At 43.3% G+C, this 22,318-nt stretch overlaps 1 protein-coding gene across 1 annotated transcript in view; it reads left to right on the top strand.

The window, feature by feature from the left end:
* The window catches only part of KRIT1 (KRIT1 ankyrin repeat containing), a 772,078-nt gene that overhangs the window by 19,476 nt on the left and 730,284 nt on the right, over window positions 1-22,318 (top strand). The window contains 1 exon segment of the mRNA XM_044066350.1: window positions 14,922-15,072. Within this exon segment, the coding sequence (XP_043922285.1) occupies window positions 14,968-15,072 (105 nt within the window). The 5' untranslated portion in view covers window positions 14,922-14,967.

Genomic DNA, 22,318 nt, shown 5'->3' with positions numbered 1-22,318 from the left:
ACTAAGCACAGAAGAGGTTATCAGGGACCTGGGGACCCAGGTTGACAGTGGCCTTTCTTTTGACACTCACGTTGCTAAAGTGGTTAGAAAGACCTTCTACATTGCCCACCTGATCATGAAGGGATTCACATCCAGATCTAGTGAGGTCATTGTTCCCCTGTACTCTTCACTTATCAGACCAATGATCGAGTACAATGCCCCATTCAGGATGTATCTCACCTGACATCTGCAGCAATTGGAGAGACCCCAAAAGTTCCTCACCAAAAGGATAAAGGGACTCCAAAATCTGTCATATGCTGCCAGATTGAAGAAACTTCAGCTCTATTCAGTCGCATACCGTCTGCTCAGAGGTGACATGTGCCTGACATACAAGGCCATGTCCAACCTGGAATTAATGGACATGCTCCACCTCAAAAAATCCAAATCCACCAAAACCACTAGAGCAAGCGACTTAAACCTTAGCACGGATATAAATAGGACGTGCTGGAGGGATAGATTTATCACTCAGAGACTCCCTATGCTGTGGAATAAAATCCCGGTCCATGTGAGGCAAAGCACCTCGTTGGCTCTGTTCAAAAGAAATCTTGACCTGTGGATGGGAGATCGTAGGTTTACCCCGGGAATCATCTCTGTGTCACTGCTGGACAGAGGCACAACAAACTAATGGGCACAGTATTTTTTCATATAAGGGGTGGCGTAAGCCACAAAAATTTGGGCTAGGCTTATAAATGCCTTAGGGCAGATAGCCTAGTATAAACCTATGAACCTATAAGGTGCTTAGGAACTCAGGAGTATACCCTCCCAGGGGCTTTTGTTAGAGAGTTCTATGTAGGGAGAATGCAGTTACATTTCCGTTTGGAGGAGGGGTAGGTGTAAAGCTGAGTTTTGCAGTTGTTTGTGTTTGACATTATCCTTAGTGTGGAAGAGAGAGAGTTCCATTTCTTACTTAAGGAGAAGTTGTCCAGCAGGACGTTTAGGTTTGTGGACAGTAATTAAGTTTTGGTGTTCAGATCCGAGAGTTCTATCTGGGGTGTATGGGGGTAGGATGTTAGAGTGGGACATTTGGTTGGACTAAGTAGTCTATGTGCTGTAGTGAGCTGGAGGAAGTCCAGGTAATTTGCGAATTCTAACCAGTTGCGGGATTGGAGGGTAACACAGTGATGAGTGGAATATTTGGCTTTGGTGGCGAATTTTGAATTTTGTTATAACAGCTTTCAAGTTTGGAAGTGATGGAAGAGGATAGGTTAGTTAGTAGTGGGGTGCTGTATAGAAGGGAGGGAAGCACCAAAGCCCAGCATCAGTCTTATTCTATTGCACCTGGCTAATGGCTACTGGGTAGTGACCATCAAGAAGTAACCACTGACTGTTTCATTCAGAAAAAAACTACAGAATATGTGGGTTAATGTGATTCTGGGTAGAAGCACCAACCCCCTGTGCATCAGATAAAGGAAATTACATGCAGAAGCATACACCTTACCAGCAGAAGGCTAACAAGAAGTGTAGCTACTACGTGAACTTAATCCTAATAGGACATGTAGAATGTATGATCATTGCCATAGATGGATGACATATATTAAAACGCAGAGGCAGAGTACCTCTTAGGACATGTCAAATCAGGCAAGGTGAATTTTAAACTGAAAGATGAAAGGTTAATATTGGTAGCTTATGTTAGTGGACTGTGTACATATGAGATGATTAACAAAGTCTGTTCAAAAGGTAAAGAATACATATAAATACACTCTCTGTAGAACAGACTAGAAACGGTTGCATATCTTGTTGCAGGTTGTGAAATGCTTATGGCTGAAGGTTTGTAATGAAATATATAGCATGTCAAGATTGTTACACTGGAAACTGTGCAAGCATTACAACACACACGTTGCTGAGAAGCTTTAGAAACCTGAACCATAAATAATTACTGAAAATGAAAAAGGAATGGTCATATGGGATCAACCAGTAGCAACAGCAAAGAAGGCAGAAGCAATGAAATCAGTTATTGTAGTTCAAGAGAAAAAGACAGAGGCAGCATTGATTATTGAAATTGTTATACCTAGTGACTATAGCATCTTGCAAGTTGAAAGACAAAAGGTTATACAATATCAAAGCATGCGTACAGAATCTAGAGCAATATAGAATAGGAACACCCAGGTAGTTCTAGTAGTAGGAGAAGCAACTGGGATAGTTGAAAGAATTTAAACATGTTTAAAGATGTTAACAATATAGTTAATGCCATATGAACACTGAGGCAATTTTGGCTATATTTTGGGTGCTGAGAAGAACACTTATCAAACATGATAGACTGAAGCAAAACTAATTTCTTAAACTATAGACTGAAACAAAACTAATTTCTTAAACTTTAATTATGTCCTTCTTGGGAATGGAGTCCATACCTGTCATTGTATGAAAAAAATACCGCCTTTGCTTAATCCCGCCAAATGATGATGAAATGTCTTTTAAAATAAGTGTAGACAGATGGGGGGGGGAGTCTACACTTCTGCTGCCCTGGCTGTAAGGGCTTTAAATTGTCAGTTTCATATGCTTAAATATCAGCAATATTTAATGTCACTGCTTAAACAGAAAATGTTGACAAATACTGAATGTTCAGAGAACAAGGAATTGCAGGATTTATTGCATGCAGCTGAACAAGTGGGAAAGCATACTTTGCAATGTGGTTATGATTCACTGGAGGCCTCTTGCAGGGCCGCTGTTACAGGATCTGTTATTAGGAGGCATGCTTGGTTAAAGGAACAGAATCTGCCTGATCATGTTAAAGCAAAATTATTAGATGCACCATTACAGCATGATTCTTTGTTTGGTACTGAAGCAGAAGAGGTGTTGAAATAAATGGAGGATAAAGCAAAATCCATGCAGACAGTCAAGGATTTCTTATAGGTACAACCACCCAGGTTTTGCAGGAACTGGCCTTCTAAAAATTGGTCCTTTCCAGTGTCAGACAGACCACAAAGAGGCAGATATAGGCGTCCCAGAGGCAGATCTCAGCCCCAAGGCTCATACAGGTCTAAACAATGGGGTGCTCCTACCTCCAAAAGCGGAGAAGACAAATCACAACCTTACAGGAAACAGTCCCAATGACTTTTTCCTCTACTAGATCCAAGCACTTTTCATTTGGCAGCCCCCTTAGGGGGAAAACTAGCACTTTTTTCATCAAATTGGCAAATGATTACCCAAGACAAATGAGTCCTGAACATAGTGTCCCAAGGCTACAGGTTCCATTTTCACACCCTACCAAGGTCAAAAGGTATGCCAGACCTGCCACACAATCAATGGACAGAGGCACAAAAACAAATTATTGCCCTCATGGACATAAAGGCCATTCAGCAAGTACCACAACAAGAGCAGGGGCAAGGATTTTACTCCAGACTCTTTCTAGTACCCAGAAAGGACAAAACCTGGAGACCAGTACTGGACCTGTCTGTACTAAATACGTTTCTGGAAGTTCCAAAATTCAAGATGTTGACTCTACAGCAGCTACTGCCCATCCTGGGCAAGAAGGCTTGGCTCGTAACTTTGGACCTAAAAGAGGCATACCTGCATGTCCCAATCAGACTGTCTTGCAGAAGATACCTCAGATTCATAGCTGGCTCAAAGCATTACCAATTCTCTGCACTGCCCTTTGGCTTATCTACTGCGCCCAGGGTCTTCACAAAATGCCTGGCACCAGTAATTGCGTTTTGCAGACAAAAAGGAATTCAAATATATCCATACTTGGACGACTGCCTAATTCAAGCAGAGAATAAAGACATTCTTCTGAAGCATCTGGCATTTGTAAAAAGATTACTAATTGACCTAGGGTACACAGTAAACAAAAAGTAATCAAAACTAGTGCCCTCTCGAGAGAATATTCCTGGGTGCAAGCTTAAATACAACTGCCCAGATGGCTAATCTCACGCCAGACAAACAAAAGCAGCTGACTACTTACTTCAAGAAATTGGCAACAAAACCCCACTTATCTGCAAGGAAAATCCTGCAGGCATTGGGTTTCATGGTATCTTGCATTCTACTAATTCCATATGCCAGACTGCATATGAGGAAGCTACAATGGTATCTAAAAAGTGTTTGGACTCAGCATTGCCACAGCCTGGAGACAGTAATTGCACTCATTCCCTGCCTGCAACAGGAGTTTCAATGGTGGGCAGAAGCCTGTCACCACAACAAGGGTCTGCCATTCAGATTACCCACAGCCAGACAGACACTGACAACGGATGCATCAGATTATGCCAGGGGGGCCCATATGGCAGGAAAATGTATTCAGGGCACATGGCCTGCAAACCAGATGCATCTTCACATCAATCAAAAAGAGATGCTAGCTGTTCAAAATGCCCTGACAGCTTTCACGGACCTGCTTCATCCAGGACAGTTGCTGATAAAGAAGGACAACACTACGGTCATGTGGTACATAAACAAGCAGGGAGGTACACATTCCTACCCCCTCTGCAGAAAAGCAATGACCTTATGGGACACAGCATTGGCTTTTCAAGTTCACCTGCAAGCACAATTCCTGCCAGGAAAAACAAATACTCTGGCAGACGAACTAAGCAGAAACCTCATGGATCCCCACGAATGGAAATTGGATCCACAAGTCTTCAGCGTGATAATAAGGAAATGGGGATGCCCAGACATGGATCTATTCGCCTCCCCTCACAACTGCCAATTGCAGAGATTTTGCACAAGCATGGAAAGTGGACGCCCTAGCCTTAAGCTGGAAAAATCTAAAGGTATATGCTTTTCCCCCACTGCCTCTCCTTCCCAGGGTACTCCTAAAGGTCAGGCAAGAGAAGCCAAAAATGATACTGATTGCACCAGACTGGCACCCAATCCTAAAGAGCTTGTCTCAAGGTCCAGCATGGATATTGCCTCAAACTTCTCACTTAGTGACCCAACAAAACAATCAGATCCTCCACAGCCAACTCAGGACTTTAAATCTGGCAGCATGGCGGATAATGTAGCCATTCAGAACAGTCCTCTTTCAAAAGCTGTTATGGATGTTAACTTGGAGGCCAGGAGGCCCAGTACCAGAAAATCTTATACAGAAAAATGGAAGAGATTCTGTGCTTGGAACCAGGAACAAGGCAGTGACACGTGTGTACCAAATATCCCTCAGATTTTACAATACCTAACTGAGATGCTAAACAAAGGCCTTTCTTTCTCATCTATTAAGATTCATGCCTCTGCCATTTCAGCCCATTACAATACGGAACCACCTATCATTTCTCATCCCTTAATAAGGCAGTACCTCAGAGGGGCCAAAAACATTAGACCTCCAAGGAGAGCACCAATTCCGGCCTGGGACCTCAATTATGTTTTGGAAAAACTGACACTGTCTCCTTTCGAGCCAGCATCAACAGCAGATATTAAATTCTTATCCATGAAAGCGGCTCTGTTCCTAGCAATAACCTCTGCAAGGCGAGTCTCGGAGTTACAAGCACTCATGGCTGTGGAACCTTTCATCATTTTTCATCCAGACAGGGTATCTCCAAGGACAAACCCTACATTTATGCCTAAGGTGGTGTCCAGTGTGGCCCTTAACCAAACCATTCACTTGCCTACCTTTTATCCTAACCTACAGAACAAGGGTGTGAAAAGTCTGCATTCTTTGGACATACACAGGCAGTTACGCTTCTACTTGGACAGAACTAAAGCTTTCAGAAAGACTGAGCAACGTTTAGTGTCATATGCTGCAGGATCACAAGGAAAGGCTATCTCAAAACAGACTATTTCTAAATGGATAGGCAATTGCATCCGTTTCTGCTATTTTCAACATGGCAAATCAGTGCCCAAGGGCATTAGGCCTCATTCCATCAGAGCAGCAGCCCCTTCAGCAGCCTTCCTCAGAGGAGTACCAACCAAAGATATCTTAAAGGCTGCGACTTGGAGTTCAGTGCACACCTTCACAAAGCACTACCACTTACCTCTTTACTCTTAAGTCCAGAGCAGGCTTTGCCACTGCAGTTCTGCAGGGCCTCATAGCCTCTCCTAACCCTATTTAGCCCAGCTGCCCTTCCTCAGCTTTGGGATTCAACCCAAGAGTAATGACTGCAACAGTGAAACATGATGAACATAGTACAGTTGTGTACCTACCATAAATGTAGATGTTTGAGTGTATTCACTGTTGCAGTCCAGGTTACCCACCCACCATCCCCCTTTTTCTTTGCTGGGACTTACCTGCACTTCTCCACCCTATACAACCTTTTTGGTGTATTTACTTGTAGATGAAGGAAATGTTATTTTTGTGCATTCATTTTTATTGGCATATTTTTCAGCCCACCAATTTGGGGGCACCTGACATCTGGGGCAAGAAAAACTGAAGAAAATGGCGTTGGCTGCATCTTTTATACCCCTGGTGCACTGACGTCAGGGAAGAGGCAACAGCAACCGACGCCGGACCTAGACTATGGAATTCTGGCCGACTGCGGGTAGCTTGCCAGCAGAATAACCCAAGAGTAATGACTGCAACAGTGAATACACTCTAACATCTACATTTATGGTAGGTACACAACTGTACTTTCCAGTTTTCCTACTCCTGCTTACTTGTCACTTCTGTAATGTTTGTGTTGGTGCACTGTTTTAAGGCTTTGTAGATTGGATCTTCACTTTCACCTTTTGTAAGTCTTGTGTTTAGTGTAGTTCTCCTTGATATTTAACTTGAGTGTAGTTCATTCATGGGTACAAGGCCAAGAGATTTCACATGCAGTCTAAGTGGTACATTGCTTGTTTACTTATTTTAACCTGTTTGGTGCAAAAAAATTGCCAAGCGTCATAGATGAAAATATTTTTTTCAACATGTTCATTTAGTTCCATTGTAAGAAAATTAATCTGCAAACAGACAAGTATATTGGGGCCTGGACTGAAATAGCACAAGTCTCTTATCTTGACCTACCCAAATCCTGCAGTTCATCATTTTTTCTGTAATGTTTTGTTGTTGTTCCTTCGGCTTTTCTCGGTTAGGGGTCACCACAGCAGAACTCCGGTCCGCTAATGATTGGCAGTAGATTTTCACGATGCCGAGGTGCCAGCTCGACGCCCAACCTTCAACGAAGGCACGCCCATTCACGCATGTCTTTCGAATGCCACTCGACCGCAGGGAGGACATGCAGTCTCCACACAGAAGGCGCTCCAGCCGAGAATCGAACAGGAGAACCTCTTGCTGTGAGGTGACAACACTACCACTGCACCACTGCGGCTTTAAATTTCACCATTGTTTAAGCCTGAGCCTTGTCAGGCTGGTTTATAAACAAATTTACTTAAAATTGCCATCCACAGGCTTTAAAACTGAACTAGCTTACTGCAGTTTTTGAATATCCTTCTAACAGTTCATGTATTTCACTTGGCATGTTTTAATTTAGTGTCATACTGATTGTTTTCGACCTTTGTAATACTTCCTCAGTAATCCAGTCCAAAACTGAGTAAAAATTTAATTTACCATATCTTGTATAGACTACCTCTTATATCACTTTGCAAGGTGATTTACCTTAACAAATTTAAAGAAATGCACATGTCATAGTACTGAACACTGTTGTATGCGTGGGGAAGTTAGAGACTGAGCACATTGTTATTATGATAAACTTCGTTGTTATCTTGCAATTTAAAGGACAATGTTTAAACATTATTTGGCAATGCATGATTATCCGTAAGCAAGTAAGTATCCCGTAGTAGCTTCTTTGCAACATTATTTATTGGGATTTTAAAATGGTAGTTAATAAAATAACACGTGTTAACTTTTTTCTTTGAATGAAAGTGACTGTACCACTACATGCTTGTTTGCATTTTAAACAGTTGACTGCTTTTAACTCATTAGCATCTCAGTTTGCTTTCTATTCTTCTTAGAGTGGAGCAGTGCTGAATCTTAATGATGTTAAGTTGTCAATCTCGCCTTCATTCTTGCTTGATGGGTTCGGAGCCGATCCCTCGGCTCCGACTCGGCACTTGCTAAGCTCGAGAGTCACTTTTACCAGCTCGAGGCAGCCCCATATCCCATGATGCAAGGCGGTAAGTACCCAGATCTCGTTTGCCGCTTCGCTTATGAGGTCCTCCTTTTACCAGCTCCTGGTAAGTGATTCACTTTATTAATATTAAAGCCCCTTTTTGTTAAAAAAACACTTTATTATTAGTTTTAAGTTAATTATTTACATTTCCTGACAGAAAATCCCTGTCTCCTTTAATATTTTTTAGTCAAACTTTACCCATCCCATCCCCTCCCTGTTAGGGTGTGTGTGTGTTTATTTTTAGGAATACCTTTTGGTATTTTCTTTAATTTAAGTTTTTTGACTGGTGTGTGTGTGTGTTTTAAGCACCATGTCAAAGGAGAGGGTCTCAGGTTTTAAGAAGTGTGACTCGTGCTGTCAGAAGATGTCTCTGACAGACGGTCACACTTCTTGCCTGTATTGCCTGGGGCCTCTTCACCTGCAGGACTCCTGTGCTATTTGTCATTCCTTCAGCCAGAGAGTCCTGCAGGAAAGACGCAACAAACTGATTCTTAGGGGTCTTCTTAAGCCGGAGGGCTCTCCGGCTAAGTCGGCTCCGTCAAAATCAGTTAAATCTTCCAAGGCCCAGGCTTCTGTGTCTAAGCCTGCGGCCTCGGCTCCGACTCGTTCCGAGTCGAGATCGGCTCCGGCTGGAGCCGATTCTGGCTTAACAAAGCCTTCGGCACCGATGGCTATCGGTGCCGAATCTGCATCGACCACTTCGGTGTCGGCTCCGATCGGTTCCGACACTCATGTGGCACAGGCATCGGTGTCGGCTCCGATCGGCTCCGACACCGTTACTTTGGTGGCTGTATCTGCTCCGGCTGGAGCCGATGCATCGAGGTTTCCTGTCGGCTCCGATAGGTCTTCGGCTCCGACAGGATCTATAGTATCGGCTCCGATGGCTCATTCCAGGAAGAGGTCGAGGTCTCCTTCCTTGGAGCCGATACTGTCGGCTCCGGCTTCACCTCTCCTTTCGGAACGGAGCCATCGGAGCCGATCTTCAAGGTCATCCAGACTGTCAGATCATGACCTAGAGAGAGTGGTCAGTAGATTACTTAAGTCACAGGTACTGGCCCAAATGTTACATAGTCCGTCTCAACAGGCGACTGTTGGTCCACACCCGTTACAGTTCCTCCTTCAACTCTACCCCAGAGCTTGGAGTTGGAGTCTTCGAATAGTTACTGCTACGGCTGGAGGACGGATACCCCTTCTGTTCCTTCAGCCTCTACTCTTATCTCCTCTTGAGACCTTCCTTAGAGGGATTCGTGGTCGGGCTTCCATGGTCTCCTCCGAGGTGAGTGGCATCGGACCCTTGTCCGAACCCGCTCTTCCCCTTGGAGCCTCGGCCTTGGTGAGCTCGGCTCCGACATCTGCCTCGGAGACTTCCCTTCGGTGGTCCCTGGAGTTCCTAGCTCTTGGAGCGGGTTCTCTCGGACCTGCCTGGGAGGGAGCATTCGAGGTGATGAAGAGTGTACTGGCCACTGGTATCAGTCAGCAGTCTGTTCCCGTAGCTCCTCCCTCTATAGTACCTGTTGACATCTCTGCCACTTCTCTTGCTACAGGACCCAGAGATCCTCCGCCTCAGGTTTCCCCATTGGGAATTTCCCCTCTTCCGAGGATTCTCCTGATGTTTCGGGAGATCCTCCTAGGAAGAGGACTTGTAAGAGGAAGCATGTAGACTCCCTGAGTCTGTCACTGGATACTGACTTTGATGAGTCAGAGGGATCCCCTAGATCCCCTCTGAGGATGTCTCCTTCTCAGACATCCTAGAACTCCTGAAACAGAGGGAAACTGGCCCACCAACAATCCCTCTGAGGATGAGTCAGTATACCTAGAGGCGTTTGGATCTCAGCCCTCCACCTCCTGGGTGTCTCCGCCTTCTGCCCCCTTATGCAGGTTATTGCACGAAGGCGTGGGCAGCTCCTGACTCTGTAGAGCCAGTCCCTAGGAGGCCTTCAAAATTTATCACTGCCCCGGGTGACAAACAATTCCTTACAAGGGGTGTCCCCGCTGGTGCCATGGTGGGGGCTGCGCCCACCAAAAGGAACTTGCAGATCCTTCCGTGCCCGTCCATCCTCCTAATAAGGACTCTAGGACCATGGATAGGTAGTGGCGGATGTTTTCCTCAGCGACCTTTGCTATGCGTTCGCTGAATTACCTATGTCACTTCACCAGACTCCAGAGGGATATCCTTAAGGAGCTAGGTGAAGTAGTTCAGGATCCTACAGCTGCAGGGGCTCAAGAAAAATTGCTTCGCAGCTAGGAACCCTCAATTCCATTGCAAACTCCTCCATGCGGCTAATATCTTATGCTGCGGATGGAGCGAGTAGAGCCGCAGGTACAGGTGTGGCTCTTAGACGCCAAGCCTGGATGCGGCTATGTGATTTTCGGATCCCTTTAAGGCGTCCTTCACAAATTCTCCCTTTGATGGGTCAGCTTTGTTTGGCCCTCAGGTGAAGGAAACCTTGACCAGGTGCGAACAGGACGGCAAGACTCTTTCTGCTGTTGGAGTCCATTTTCCACCCCTTCTAGACCTTATCCAAAAGGACAGAAAGGTGGGAAAATGTGGTTCAGAATCCCAAGGAGTCACGCCGGATTCACGTGGTCAGTTTACCCCTAGAGGCAGAGGGGTAACAACAACAGGCGCCGCTCTAGAGGCAGAGGGGTCCAAAACCAGGGAAACAGGGAGCCTCTCTCTGACAAGCCCTTTCAGCATCCCTGAGGTGTTGCCCGGCTGTCCCTCCTTGGAGGCAGTCGGGAAGATTATCACTGTACCCAGAAGCCTGGCATTCCCTCACTCAAGACAGATGGGTACAGTCGATCATATCCAAGGGTTACATAATTCCTTTCGAGGAAAGTCCTTTCCCTCAAGTTCCCTTCCAGATGTACCACCGGTCTAAGGGAAATTGCAGAGTTAGAAGTCTCAAAACTACTGCAAAAGAGCCATTCAGCCAGTTACAATAGACCATTCAGAGCCGGAATCTACTCAAGGTTCTTTTTGGTCCCCAAAAAGACAGGAGACTGGAGACCAATATTGGATCTCAGCAGACTCAACAAGTCTGTCAGGAAGACAAGATTCCGAATGGTCACTCTTCAGTCAATTCTGCCCTTCTTACAGAAGGACAACTGGATGTGCTCAATAGATCTTCAGGATGCGTGCTATCACATCAAAATTCACAGACGCTCCAGGAGATTTCTCCGCTTGGCTGGGGTCCAGTCATTTCCAGTTCAGAGCCCTGCCCTTTGGTCTCACTACAGCCCCCAGAGTGTTCACCAAATGCATGGCAGTGGTCACGGCTCACCTAAGACGTCAAGGATTCCAGGTGTTTCCGTATCTCGACGACTGGCTCCTGTCAGCCACCACCAGGCATCAGCTTATACAAGCCAGGGATTACACAATAGACCTTTGTTCTCATTTGGGCATCTCAATCAACTTGAAAAGTCATCCTTATCGCCCTGCCAGTCTATTACCTTCATAGGCGCAAACTTAAACACTGTTCGGATGTCAGCTACCCTTACAGATCAAAGAGTTTCCGACATTCAGAGTCATGTCAGGATCATTCTGGCCAGCAAGAAAGTACAGGCCAGAATGGTTCTAAAGGTATTAGGTCTCATGGCTGCGCCATTACTCTTCTTCCCTGGCTCGATTCTACATGCCTTCTTCAGTGGATGCTGTTCACACAATGGTCATACCAGCAACTTCCAATGCGTCACCAGATTCTGGTGACACAGACATGCAAAGAGCATCTTGCTTGGTGGATCACATCGCCTCAGGTTCACCAAGGCAGGTACTTTGTACCCCATCCCCGATAGCCACTGTCACCACGGATGCCTCCCTGATCGGGTGGGGGTCATTATCAGGGCAGGATGGTTCATGGGCGTGGCAGCCGTTCGAGTACCATCTGCACATAAATGTCCTGGAGATGAGAGCAGTGCTTTTAACGTTGCAAGCCCTCAACGACTTTCTTCCTGTAGGGACAATTGCAGTCCACACAGACAACATGTCTGTAGTTTGGTATATCAACAAACAGGGCGGAACCAAGTCCTACCCCTTGTGTCGAGAAGCGCTCAGACTATGGCAATGGGCGATCTCCTCTCATCGGTTTCTGGTAGCAACGCATATCCCTGGGAAAACCAACATTGTAGCGGACAGATTGAGCAGAGCTATTCTCATGCCTCACGAGTGGTCTCTCAAGCAATCTATAGCGGAAGAGATTTTTCTGGAATGGGGTCGTCCATGTTGCGATCTTTTGCTACTCCCCAAAACAGCAAATGTCCAGACTTCTTCAGCCTCTTCCCTCTATCAGGCCATCCCCCAGAGACGCTCTGACCCAGGATTGGCCCCAGGGACTTCTTTATGCCTTCCTCCATTTCCTCTGATCCCTCAGGTGATCCAGAAAGCTACCGCTTTGAGAGCCAAATTGATTCTCATTGCCCCTTATTGGCCTCGACAAGTTTGGTTCCGTTCCTCCATCATCACCTTTTGGTGCAGCGGTGGCATCTGGACCCAGTGCCAGATCTTCTGATTCACCAATCGGGTCAGCTGCACCGGTCAATCCCTTCTCTCAACCTCACAGCATGGTTGCTCCACTTCCTTCCTTAGCCAGGCTTCCTTTGATCTCTAACCCAGTTAGAGACATCATAGTAACCCGCTAAAATCCTCTACCAGGAGGATTTATACAAGCAAATGGAAACGTTTCTCTTATTGGGCTAAGGCCCAGAATATTGATCCTTTACTGCCCCTGTTCAGGCAGTCCTGGACTTCTTAGCGGAGATTTTTCATGCAGGCTCCTCTTCTTCTACAGTCAGAGTTCAATTGGCTGCTATTTCCAATTTTCACGTCGGGATAGCAGATCATAATATTATGTCCCATAGGCTCTGCAGGGCCTTCTTGAAAGGAATTTTCCTACTAAAGCCTCCAATCAGGAATCCTCCTCCTCAGTGGGATCTAAATTTAGTGCTGACATCCTTGATTCTTCCCCCCTTCGAGCCAGCTGTTTCTTGTTCCCTGAAATATCTTTCTTGGAAAACTTTATTCCTAGTGGCTATTACATCTGCCAGGAGGGTGTCTGAACTTCATGCTCTTTCGGTTCGACCCCCCTATTTGGTTTTTCATAAAGACAGAGTATCTTTGAGAACTAATCCAACCTTTTTACCTAAGGTTGCTTCAAAGAACAATTTGAATCAATCCATTGATCTCCTGTATTTTTCCTAACTATTCAGATAGAGCTGAACAAAAGCTACATTATCTTGATGTCCACCGTCAACTTAGATATTATTTGGACAGAACAAAAATTTAGAAAATCTGATCAACTTTTTGTTTCCTATGGATAATAAAAAGGCCTTCCTGTTTCTAAAGTGACCTTGTCCAGATGGCTTTCTTCGGTCATCTCTGAAATTTATACGCTCAGGGGAAAACAGCTGTGCTCAAAACCTAAAGCACATTCAACTAGGAGCTTAGCTACTTCTACAGCTTTTCAAGCTAGACTTCCTTTGGACACTATTTGTGCAGGGCCACTTGGGCCACTCCTCACACTTTGTTTCCCATTACAAATTGGACTTGGCCTCCAGGGACAGAGCCAGTTTTGGCTCTACAGTCCTCAAGAGTTTGTTCCATTGAGCCACCCAGGATAGAGGTGCTAGGGACGGTCCCATCAAGCAAGAATGAAGGCGAGATTGACAACTTAACATTAAGAAGTTATGTACCTACCATAGCGTTCCATGTTAGTTGTCTTCTCTGCCTTCTTTCTTCGACCCTCCCTTCCCGCTGGCCTGGACAGACCTTGTTATAAGAAACTGTTATGCTGAAGACCATTCAGACCTGGTCCTTCTTCCATCTGTAAGTTTTCTTTCTTCCTTTGGGAAGTATTTTATGCTTGGTGCTATTGCCCTTTGTCAGCAAACGAGATCTGGGTACTTACCGCCTTGCATCATGGGATATGGGGCTGCCTCGAGCTGGTAAAAGTGACTCTCGAGCTTAGCAAGTGCCGAGTCGGAGCCGAGGGATCGGCTCCGAACCCATCAAGCAAGAAAGAAGGCGAGAGAAGACAACTAACATGGAACGTTATGGTAGGTACATAACTTCTTATTTTAGTAGTTCCCTTTATTGTTACTTTAATTGTATTCTCTCACTTGTGAAGAGAGATCTTGTCTATTTGATACTGCGAAAAATACTGTATTTAGAGTGACCTGTGGTACTTGGGATGTTTTACAGTTGTTCAGTTTTAATACTGTGTACTTTCCATTGCCCATCGATAGCATTGTAGCCAAATGTTTTAAGTCTTTAAGCTAGCAAAAAGAGTCCGTCTTGGTGGACTAAGACTTGGTTGGACATTAGTGAAAACAATCTTAAAATTCTCTCCAGAATTAATCACTTTATTCCCATTTCTGATTATGTACTTGTGCATGTCCTTTTTGTTAGAGACTGTTGCAGTGCTCTTTTCCACACCTTATCTGTAGGATATGCTTACTGTTACTGTCCAGAATGTTGTGTCTGTTTTGTTCTGCTTGCTTGGCTTTAGTTGTTGTAGCGTAGAGAATCTGCTGTAAGGTTGTTTTTTATGCATACTTTTCCACTCTATGAAGTAGGATCCTGACTGTTTAAAAACCTGGACACTATGATCCTGATAGGTAACTTTCCTCTGTAACCAAAGGACTTTGGAGGTTTCCAAGGTTAACTTATGATTTAGGGATAAGATCCTTATTCTTAACAACCACATCATGGAGTTCTCTGCCAGAGTGGTGTTGAGAATTGCTTTTCTATCTTAGCATTGCATTTGCTTTTGTATTTGTTCTTTTTCCAAGTAATGTTTATATATCTTTGCCTCCTTTACTGAAAGAGTTTGAGGGTCCCATATATTCTCTCTTAAAGCTGTTTGTAGATGTTTTATATTCAGCATTTTCACCTTGACTTATGTCACATACATTTTACTTTTGTAGGCATAGCTGGTAGTTGCTACATTGTAGAGACTGATGTGGCAGAAACATGACGGATGACTTGGAAAATTCGGAAGACTTGTTTGTCGCTGTGATTCGACCAAAAAATGCTGCAAGCCTCAATTCCAAAGAATATCGAGCTAAATCATATGAAGTAAGAAAAGCAGCTGTTTAACATTTGTCTTAAAATACCTGTGTGTTCACATTTGTGAAATGATGCTCTCATGCCACATACTTTGACATGCATGTAGTTGAGTACTGTATTCAAAGCAAGAAAGCCTTGCAACAAACTGAATGTTTAACAATGAGTTGGGGAGAAATGCTCCACAAAAACACACATAAAAACAGTATTTCAGAAGTAATTATATACATAGGGAGGACATCCCCACAGCAAATAAAAACACAAACAGATAGAATTATTAAGAATACAATATGTACTGCAAGTAACAAGAAACTCTGCAGACTTGGATGACTTATGTCAAGCAAACTAATACAAAGTTATTCAAAATACTGACTAAACTTTAATAATGTATGAAGATGAAAAATTATAAGTATTCTGCTGCCAAAATGGACAGAGTAATAGAATGAGATGAGGAGGGGTGATGAGCAGGAGGGAAAATTAAAGATATATATATATAGAGAAAGAGAGAGAGTTGATTATTATTAGTGAGATGAGAATGTTATGGGAGGACACAAGACAAGAAAATAAATTGTAGCAAGTGCTGGCTGAAGAGGTAGAAGAGCATACATTAGTAGTCTGGTATCGTTAAAGTGAGAGTTTCTTTTGATGTAGGCCATTACTACCTGCTAAAATGTGGAGGTATTAGAGAATTTAGAGTGATAAAGACATAGCTACAATGAGTAGGTGGTCATGCATCGGTTTTGAGGGATATGCATGTACAGTTCCAGGTGTCAGATTTTTTTTTTTTTCTTTAGATTGGCCTTGAAATTGGAAAGGTTGCTAGTATGTTTAAGGTATGAGGGGGTAGATTTCCAGGAGTGGGCAAAATGTCTGGAGTTGAGAAAGGTTCCTGCTGACAGGTGTGGTGTGCAGGTAGTAAGGAGCATTTTGCTTCCATATCAAAGTGGTCTACCAAGGTTGTATGCGTGTAGCAAGTCTGGTATGGCTTTGCTTTGTTCTGGTTTGTATATTAATTTGTGGACTAAGAATAGTTGAGTTCAACTGAGTTGTTTGGGTAATTTAAGACAATCGAGCTTTTTTAGCGTGAAGCAGTGATGTGTTTTGTTTGAGTTAGTGTAAAATTGTACTGTTTGGTTATAGTAGTGGTTTAGTTTATTTTGGATGGATTCTTGAAGGTTAAGCAGTACTGGGGATCCATATAGTAAAATGGAGAGGCCAGGAGTTTTCTGGATGAATCAGTTAAGTATTTTTTTTCTCTATAGAGTGCCCTGATTCTTGGTGAGTTTTTTTGATAGCCTATTGCACATTTAGGTCATATTTCAGGTTATCATCAGTTGTCGTGTCTAGTAGCTTCGTATGGGGGATAACTTCTGTAATGGTGTTATCAGATGATGCTACTGAGAATTTTTGTTTGAGCTGTGTAAGGGAAGGGCTTTTGGAAGGAATAGCAGAAACTTTGTTTTTTGATTGAGTTGAAGCTTGAAGTTATTGAGTCCGCTTTCAACTGATGAAAATGACTCTTGGGTGAGGTGTTGTACAGTAATTATGTTACTGGAAAAGTAGATTAATGTGGCGTTATCAGCATATTGTATGAGAGATGCTTGACATTTGGCAGAGTATAGGTTGTTGATGAATATGTTGAAAAGCAGTGGCCCACTGTGGAACCTTGGGAAACACCTATTTTGATGGGTAGGAAGGATGAGTAAGAATTAATCCATTTAACATACTGAAATCTATTGGAAAGGTAACTGGAAAACCAATAGGTAGAAGTGATTGATAGGCTAAGTGAAGAGAGTCATTTTAGAAGAATGCTATAATAAATTATTCAAAGGCCTCGGACAGATCCAGACCACTGCAGAAACCAGTTGACTTTGTCTCTAGCTAAGTTAATAGTGTTTGTGAAATTTGAGAGCTGAAGTAGTGCTATGCCGTGAGGAGGTTGTTCATTTTAAATGAGTCATTAATTGATTATGAATGCATTTTTCAGTGATTTTTGAGGGGAGAAAATGACAGTGGGTCTAAAAATGGGTATATCATTGGAGTTTTGTGAAGTGGGATGATGTAAGATTTTTTCCATAAGGCTGGGACATTTGATTCCTGCATAGATCTTTTTATGAGAATGGATACAGGAAAGGAAATTGAGCTGGTTGCTATTTTTAAGAAATCACCAGGAATTCTATTGTTTATGAAAGTATATGAAGCTGTAATTTTTATAAGAAAAATTTCCTTTTGAAATCCAAATTATTATGCGTGTTTTTGTTTGGGTTGGAATCCTGGAAAATGTGTGCTTGGAAGGAAAAATCACTACTTGTGTATTGAGATTTCTTTCAAAAATTACTGTGTGTGTCTTGCAGAAAAATATATATTTTTAAATTTATAGAAAAGTCAGAAAGGTTTGCTTGATACAGAAAGTTGCTCGCTAATAATTATTGAAGGGCGATCTATGCCTGGCATACAAGGCATTGTCAGACCCCACTCTGATGGATCTTCTCCATGTCCACAAAACAAAAAGCACCAGAATTACTCATTCTAAAGACTTAAACCTTCCCTGGGATATAAATAGGACCTGCTGGAGCGACAGGTATGTATCCCAGAGACTACCCCTTCTCTGGAACAGGCCTCCATCCATGTGAAGCAGAGTTCTCCCTAACCCATTTCAAATGTAACTTGGACAATTGGATGAGAATAGGAAGCTCATCCCTAATTTGGCATATATCTTTTAATGGATACAGGCAACCTGTAAATGTTTCATCTCCCAATCTCGTGCTTGTAAATGTTTCATCTCCCAAGTCCCTGCTTACATTTGTCAAGAGTACAAGAAGTTGTTAGAGATTTGGGATGCATGACTAGGCTTAAAAAGACCCTTGTGGTCGTTAGCCTTGTAAAACCTTATGAACCTGTGAACATTAATGTTACTGTCATTTAGCAATCTTTATGTTTGTTATGGCTACCTACTGAAATATCTGCACTCAAAATGCTGAGTGCCCTCCATACCCCCCATATTTTTATATACCAACTCTGAGATCACCATACCTTGGAGAAAAGGGAATATTCCAAGAAATGTCATCTCAGACTTTGTATTTGTAAGGGCAGTCTTTTGGCCATTTGGTTTCCTCATTTCAGGACTCACTGTGGTGGGTCCTGACATTTCATTTGGTTACCATTTATTATAACTTATCCTAACACAAAACCCAATAGGGGTGTGAACTGGATTAAGAGCTGTGATGTAGTCTTTCGCTCTGCTAAATCTTTCTGAATTTATAGTAGAAAGAAGGTTGTTGTTGTTGTGTCTTTCGGCTTTTTCCCAGTTAGGGGTCGCCACAGCGGACCTCCGGTCCGCTAATGATTGGTAGTTGATTTTTACGTGCCGAGTTACCAGCCCTGACACACAACCTTCAACGAAGGTATGCCCATTCACGCATGTCTCCATGCAGAAGATGCTCGAAGGTGCAGTCTGTAAATGATTGCAAGCTCATAGTTGGTTGTATTACTTATTTTGTACATTTACAGTATAGTATGATTTGATAGACTGCATACAGCCAGCGCCAATAGATAAAGCACTGACTACAGCTTAAGTGACTGATTTGACTCACTCGAATGCTTTACAGTGCTGGTATTGAGGTTAGGCAGACCAATGTGGGGAGCACAGCCAGCCACACATGCTGACACTATCCCTTGGAGAAAGGGAAGGTACTGCAAAGAAACTGCCTTGGGGTGAGCATTAATCTCACCAAGCCAGTGATGGATGGTGGTCTTTGGAGCGAGTGTGTAAATGCGAGGGCATTGTGGGCCACTATGGTGATGTGTTTTTGTCAGTCTGACCCAGGGGTGGGGTTAAGTCATTCAAAAACTGCTCTTTCATCAGGATGCTGGAGAGCGCACAAAGCACCCTCAGGGCTACCTGAAAGACTACCTTCCCTTGAAAGCTCCAACATCAGCTCTAGATTCATTCCCCGGAATGGAGGTACAAATGGGCAATATGTTGACAGTTACAAGAGCAAAACTAACATAGAAAAAAATATGTTGCGTACATCTGGGGTGCAATATAGTAGCATTGTTTTACTGATGAAATAAGGTAGTTCAGTGTATAAATAGCAGTTCTACAGATAAAACCATGTTGCACGAATGTGATTTATGGTACATTAATTCAGTTTGTATTTATTCCTTTTTTCATTACCTGCAGCTTTAGAGACGAACTTAAGAAAAGACTTTTTTTTTTTTTTTAAGTTTTGCCTTTTAATATTCCATAGCGTGATGCAGGTGATGTTATAATGCTGATGTGTTTTTAACTTATGAGTGTGGTTTAATTTAGTTGGAACTGGCTTTATTACCATTTAAGTGTATTGACTGAGAGGGAACATCTGTCTTTTTTTTTAGCTTGGATTTTATCAAATCCAGGCATTTTAACAAAAGACTACACTTTGGAAATTAGCGGTTGCTAAACAGTGGTTAACATTGCTGCCTCACAGTGCTTTGTGTCTGGTTTATTTCCTTCCAGAATGGTATGCAGTATGTCAAATATTGAGTATTGAACTGTTGTTATTTTCTTAAGGTTTGTAGGCAAGTACTAATCAGTCAGTCTACAGGGATTTTCAAGCCTAGCCAACAAACCCTGTTCAGAATTTCAGGCAAGAGAAAGAGAGACTTTGTTGATCTAAGTACCTTTTTTGGCTTTCTCTTAACTGTTTTCATTTATTGTACTTTAAAAAGCCGTTTTTACTGTGGTTCTGTTGTATTTGTGCTGCTAAATCAATTTACTGTGTGTACACTTGATTTTTCTGCTTAAAAGTTAACAATTTAAACTGCATTTAATACTGCAGGCATCACACTCAAGTGCGACAGCCTTTTCTGAGCATTTTTACTGTTTAAATTCCTTTTTGCTGCTTAATTTCATAAAAAAGTAAAAAAAAAACAAGAAATATTATCTGTACTGCTCGTTTCCCACCCTTTCCTATACTAGAATAGTCCGGATCCCAGATCTGCTGGTTTCAGGACTTTAGTCTGTGTTTCTGAGTGGTCGAGACCTTGTTGTGGTAGTGGGAGGTCTTTCTGCTTATCAGTGAGAGTGGTAAGCAATAGAGCAGCCTATCTTCCGCAAGAGGAGTGGTGTCCAGCTCTGAAATTTAACCTTATTGGCTATTTTGGGCTGATTTCAATCCCTTTCAACTTTCTGAGTTAAAAACCTGTGTTTGCGCGAGTTTGCACATTGCGCAGCACCACTTAGCTAGGGTTGAACTATTCCCGGCGCTATAAAGTCTGCTCTTCAGTTTTCCCTTAGAACTAGCCAGATTCTTCATTTTACCACTTAAATCTGCTTCTTCATGCTTCGCACTGGTTCAGAACTGTTGTAAGCACTAAATAAGTTACAATTACTACAGCACTCAACCTTCTTCATTACCTAGTGGATAACAGTTTATTGTACTTGTCCTTCTCAGTTGCTTAGAGGAAAACTGTTCTAGTGCTTACTTCCCTCACTTGTCTAGAGGAAACTAGTGATTACCCAGGTATGTCCAAGGGACAGCTCCCGGTGTTCTCTCCTGTCTAACTGATGAATTTGTGCATCTTGGGGCGATGTACCATTTGCCTCATGTACACTGACAACCTGGTCCTCCTATCACCCAACACTACAATCTGTGAGAGATGCATTTATCTAGCCAAACTGGAGGCAAAGCTCTCTCAACCCAAGAATGAACCTGTCAGTCAAGAGGAGAAGGTAAACACTTGCACCACACCACACGCAACACACAGTCCCACTAAATCTACACCAATACCCACACATAGATGCACAAAAACATTCACGGATCCTCTCAATAATAGTCTGCCCAAGCAACAGAGACCTTCCAAGCAGAAACACAAGCAACCTCCACCCCTCAACACAACCCAAAAGGCACATAACGCGCAGACTCAGTGTGCCACTCAATCACAGCCCATAAGGCAAAACAGCGTACCCAGTACATTAGTCATAGGTGACTTTGTAGTCAGGCTCACTGATGTTCCACTCACCAGACTAGACAAGGAGAAGATTACTGTTAGCTGTCTGTCTGGTGCCAGGATCCACCACATAACCCATGCACTCAGGTCACTCCACAACAAGTGTAAACATGACTCAGTCATTGTCCATGTTGGTGTGAATGACCTGAGACGTACCTCCCTACATGAAGAGAGACATGGAAGAGCTCTCTGATCTTGTAATCCAGGCAGGTATGACCCTAGCCCTGAGTAGCATCCTACCTTCGCCCAGAATGGTACCGCAGTACAAGGACAAAATGATTGACTGCAACAATTGGCTAAGCTTCTGATGTCATTCTAAGGGAATCTAGTATCTATCTGCCTGGGACGACATGTTCGAAAGGCCACGATGCTTTGCCAGAGATGGCCTGCACCTCACGCCCCTGGGATTCTGGATACTGGCTAAGGCTCTTGCCGACCCCATAGTGCCTTTTTTAGGCAAGGTTCAAATGACAAATCCACCACCGTAACCAGTACACGCAAACAAAACTGAAGGTAATGCTACTCAACACTAGAAGTCTAAACTTCAAAATGCATTCATTCGAGGCACTCCTCAAAATGGAGAACATTGATATCTGTGGTGTGACTGAAACCTGGTTCAAGGCTCCAGAGAGCACTCCTGCATTACCAGGCAATAACTCATACCATACCTTTCAGCCGTATAACCTCGACCGGAACACCAAAGGTGGAGGTGTGTCCATATTCATTAAGTATATCCACACATCCAGGTTAGTTGCCCAACATATTGCACCCGAAATTATCCAAGTGCAACTAACTCTGGGCAAAACTGCAATCCAAATTGTAGCTTGCTACAGATCCCCCACCATGCCCCAGTATTCCCACTCCTCTTTTCTTGATATACTGGAAAATATTAGGATTCAACCAAACACCCTAATAATGGGCAACTTCAACTACCCACACCGTTAAATGGGAAAACTGCTCATGTACCAACTCCTTCACTCAATGATTTCTGGAATTCATAAACTCCAATCCCCTGGATCAGCTTATCCACACCCCCACCAGGGGCAACAATATCCTAGACCTAGTCATTACCAACATGAGTGATCGGTGTTCCACATCTGAAGTCAACTCCTCGTTGGTCATATCCGACCATAAGCTAATCACCATAGATATCCACATCCTGCCCCCACCTCCTATTAAGGAAACCACTGTAAAGAATTTCTCCAAAGCCAACTTCGTGCTTCTTAAGACAGAAGTGGCAAACTTCATGACAGCCATACAGAGGGAC

Source organism: Protopterus annectens, chromosome 3.part1, assembly GCF_019279795.1.
Source record: "Protopterus annectens isolate FY-2018-M chromosome 3.part1, PAN1.0, whole genome shotgun sequence".
Classification (NCBI taxonomy): Eukaryota; Metazoa; Chordata; order Ceratodontiformes; family Protopteridae; genus Protopterus; species Protopterus annectens.
Note: the sequence above shows the minus strand (reverse complement) of the source record. Positions and strands in the feature narration are given on the sequence as shown.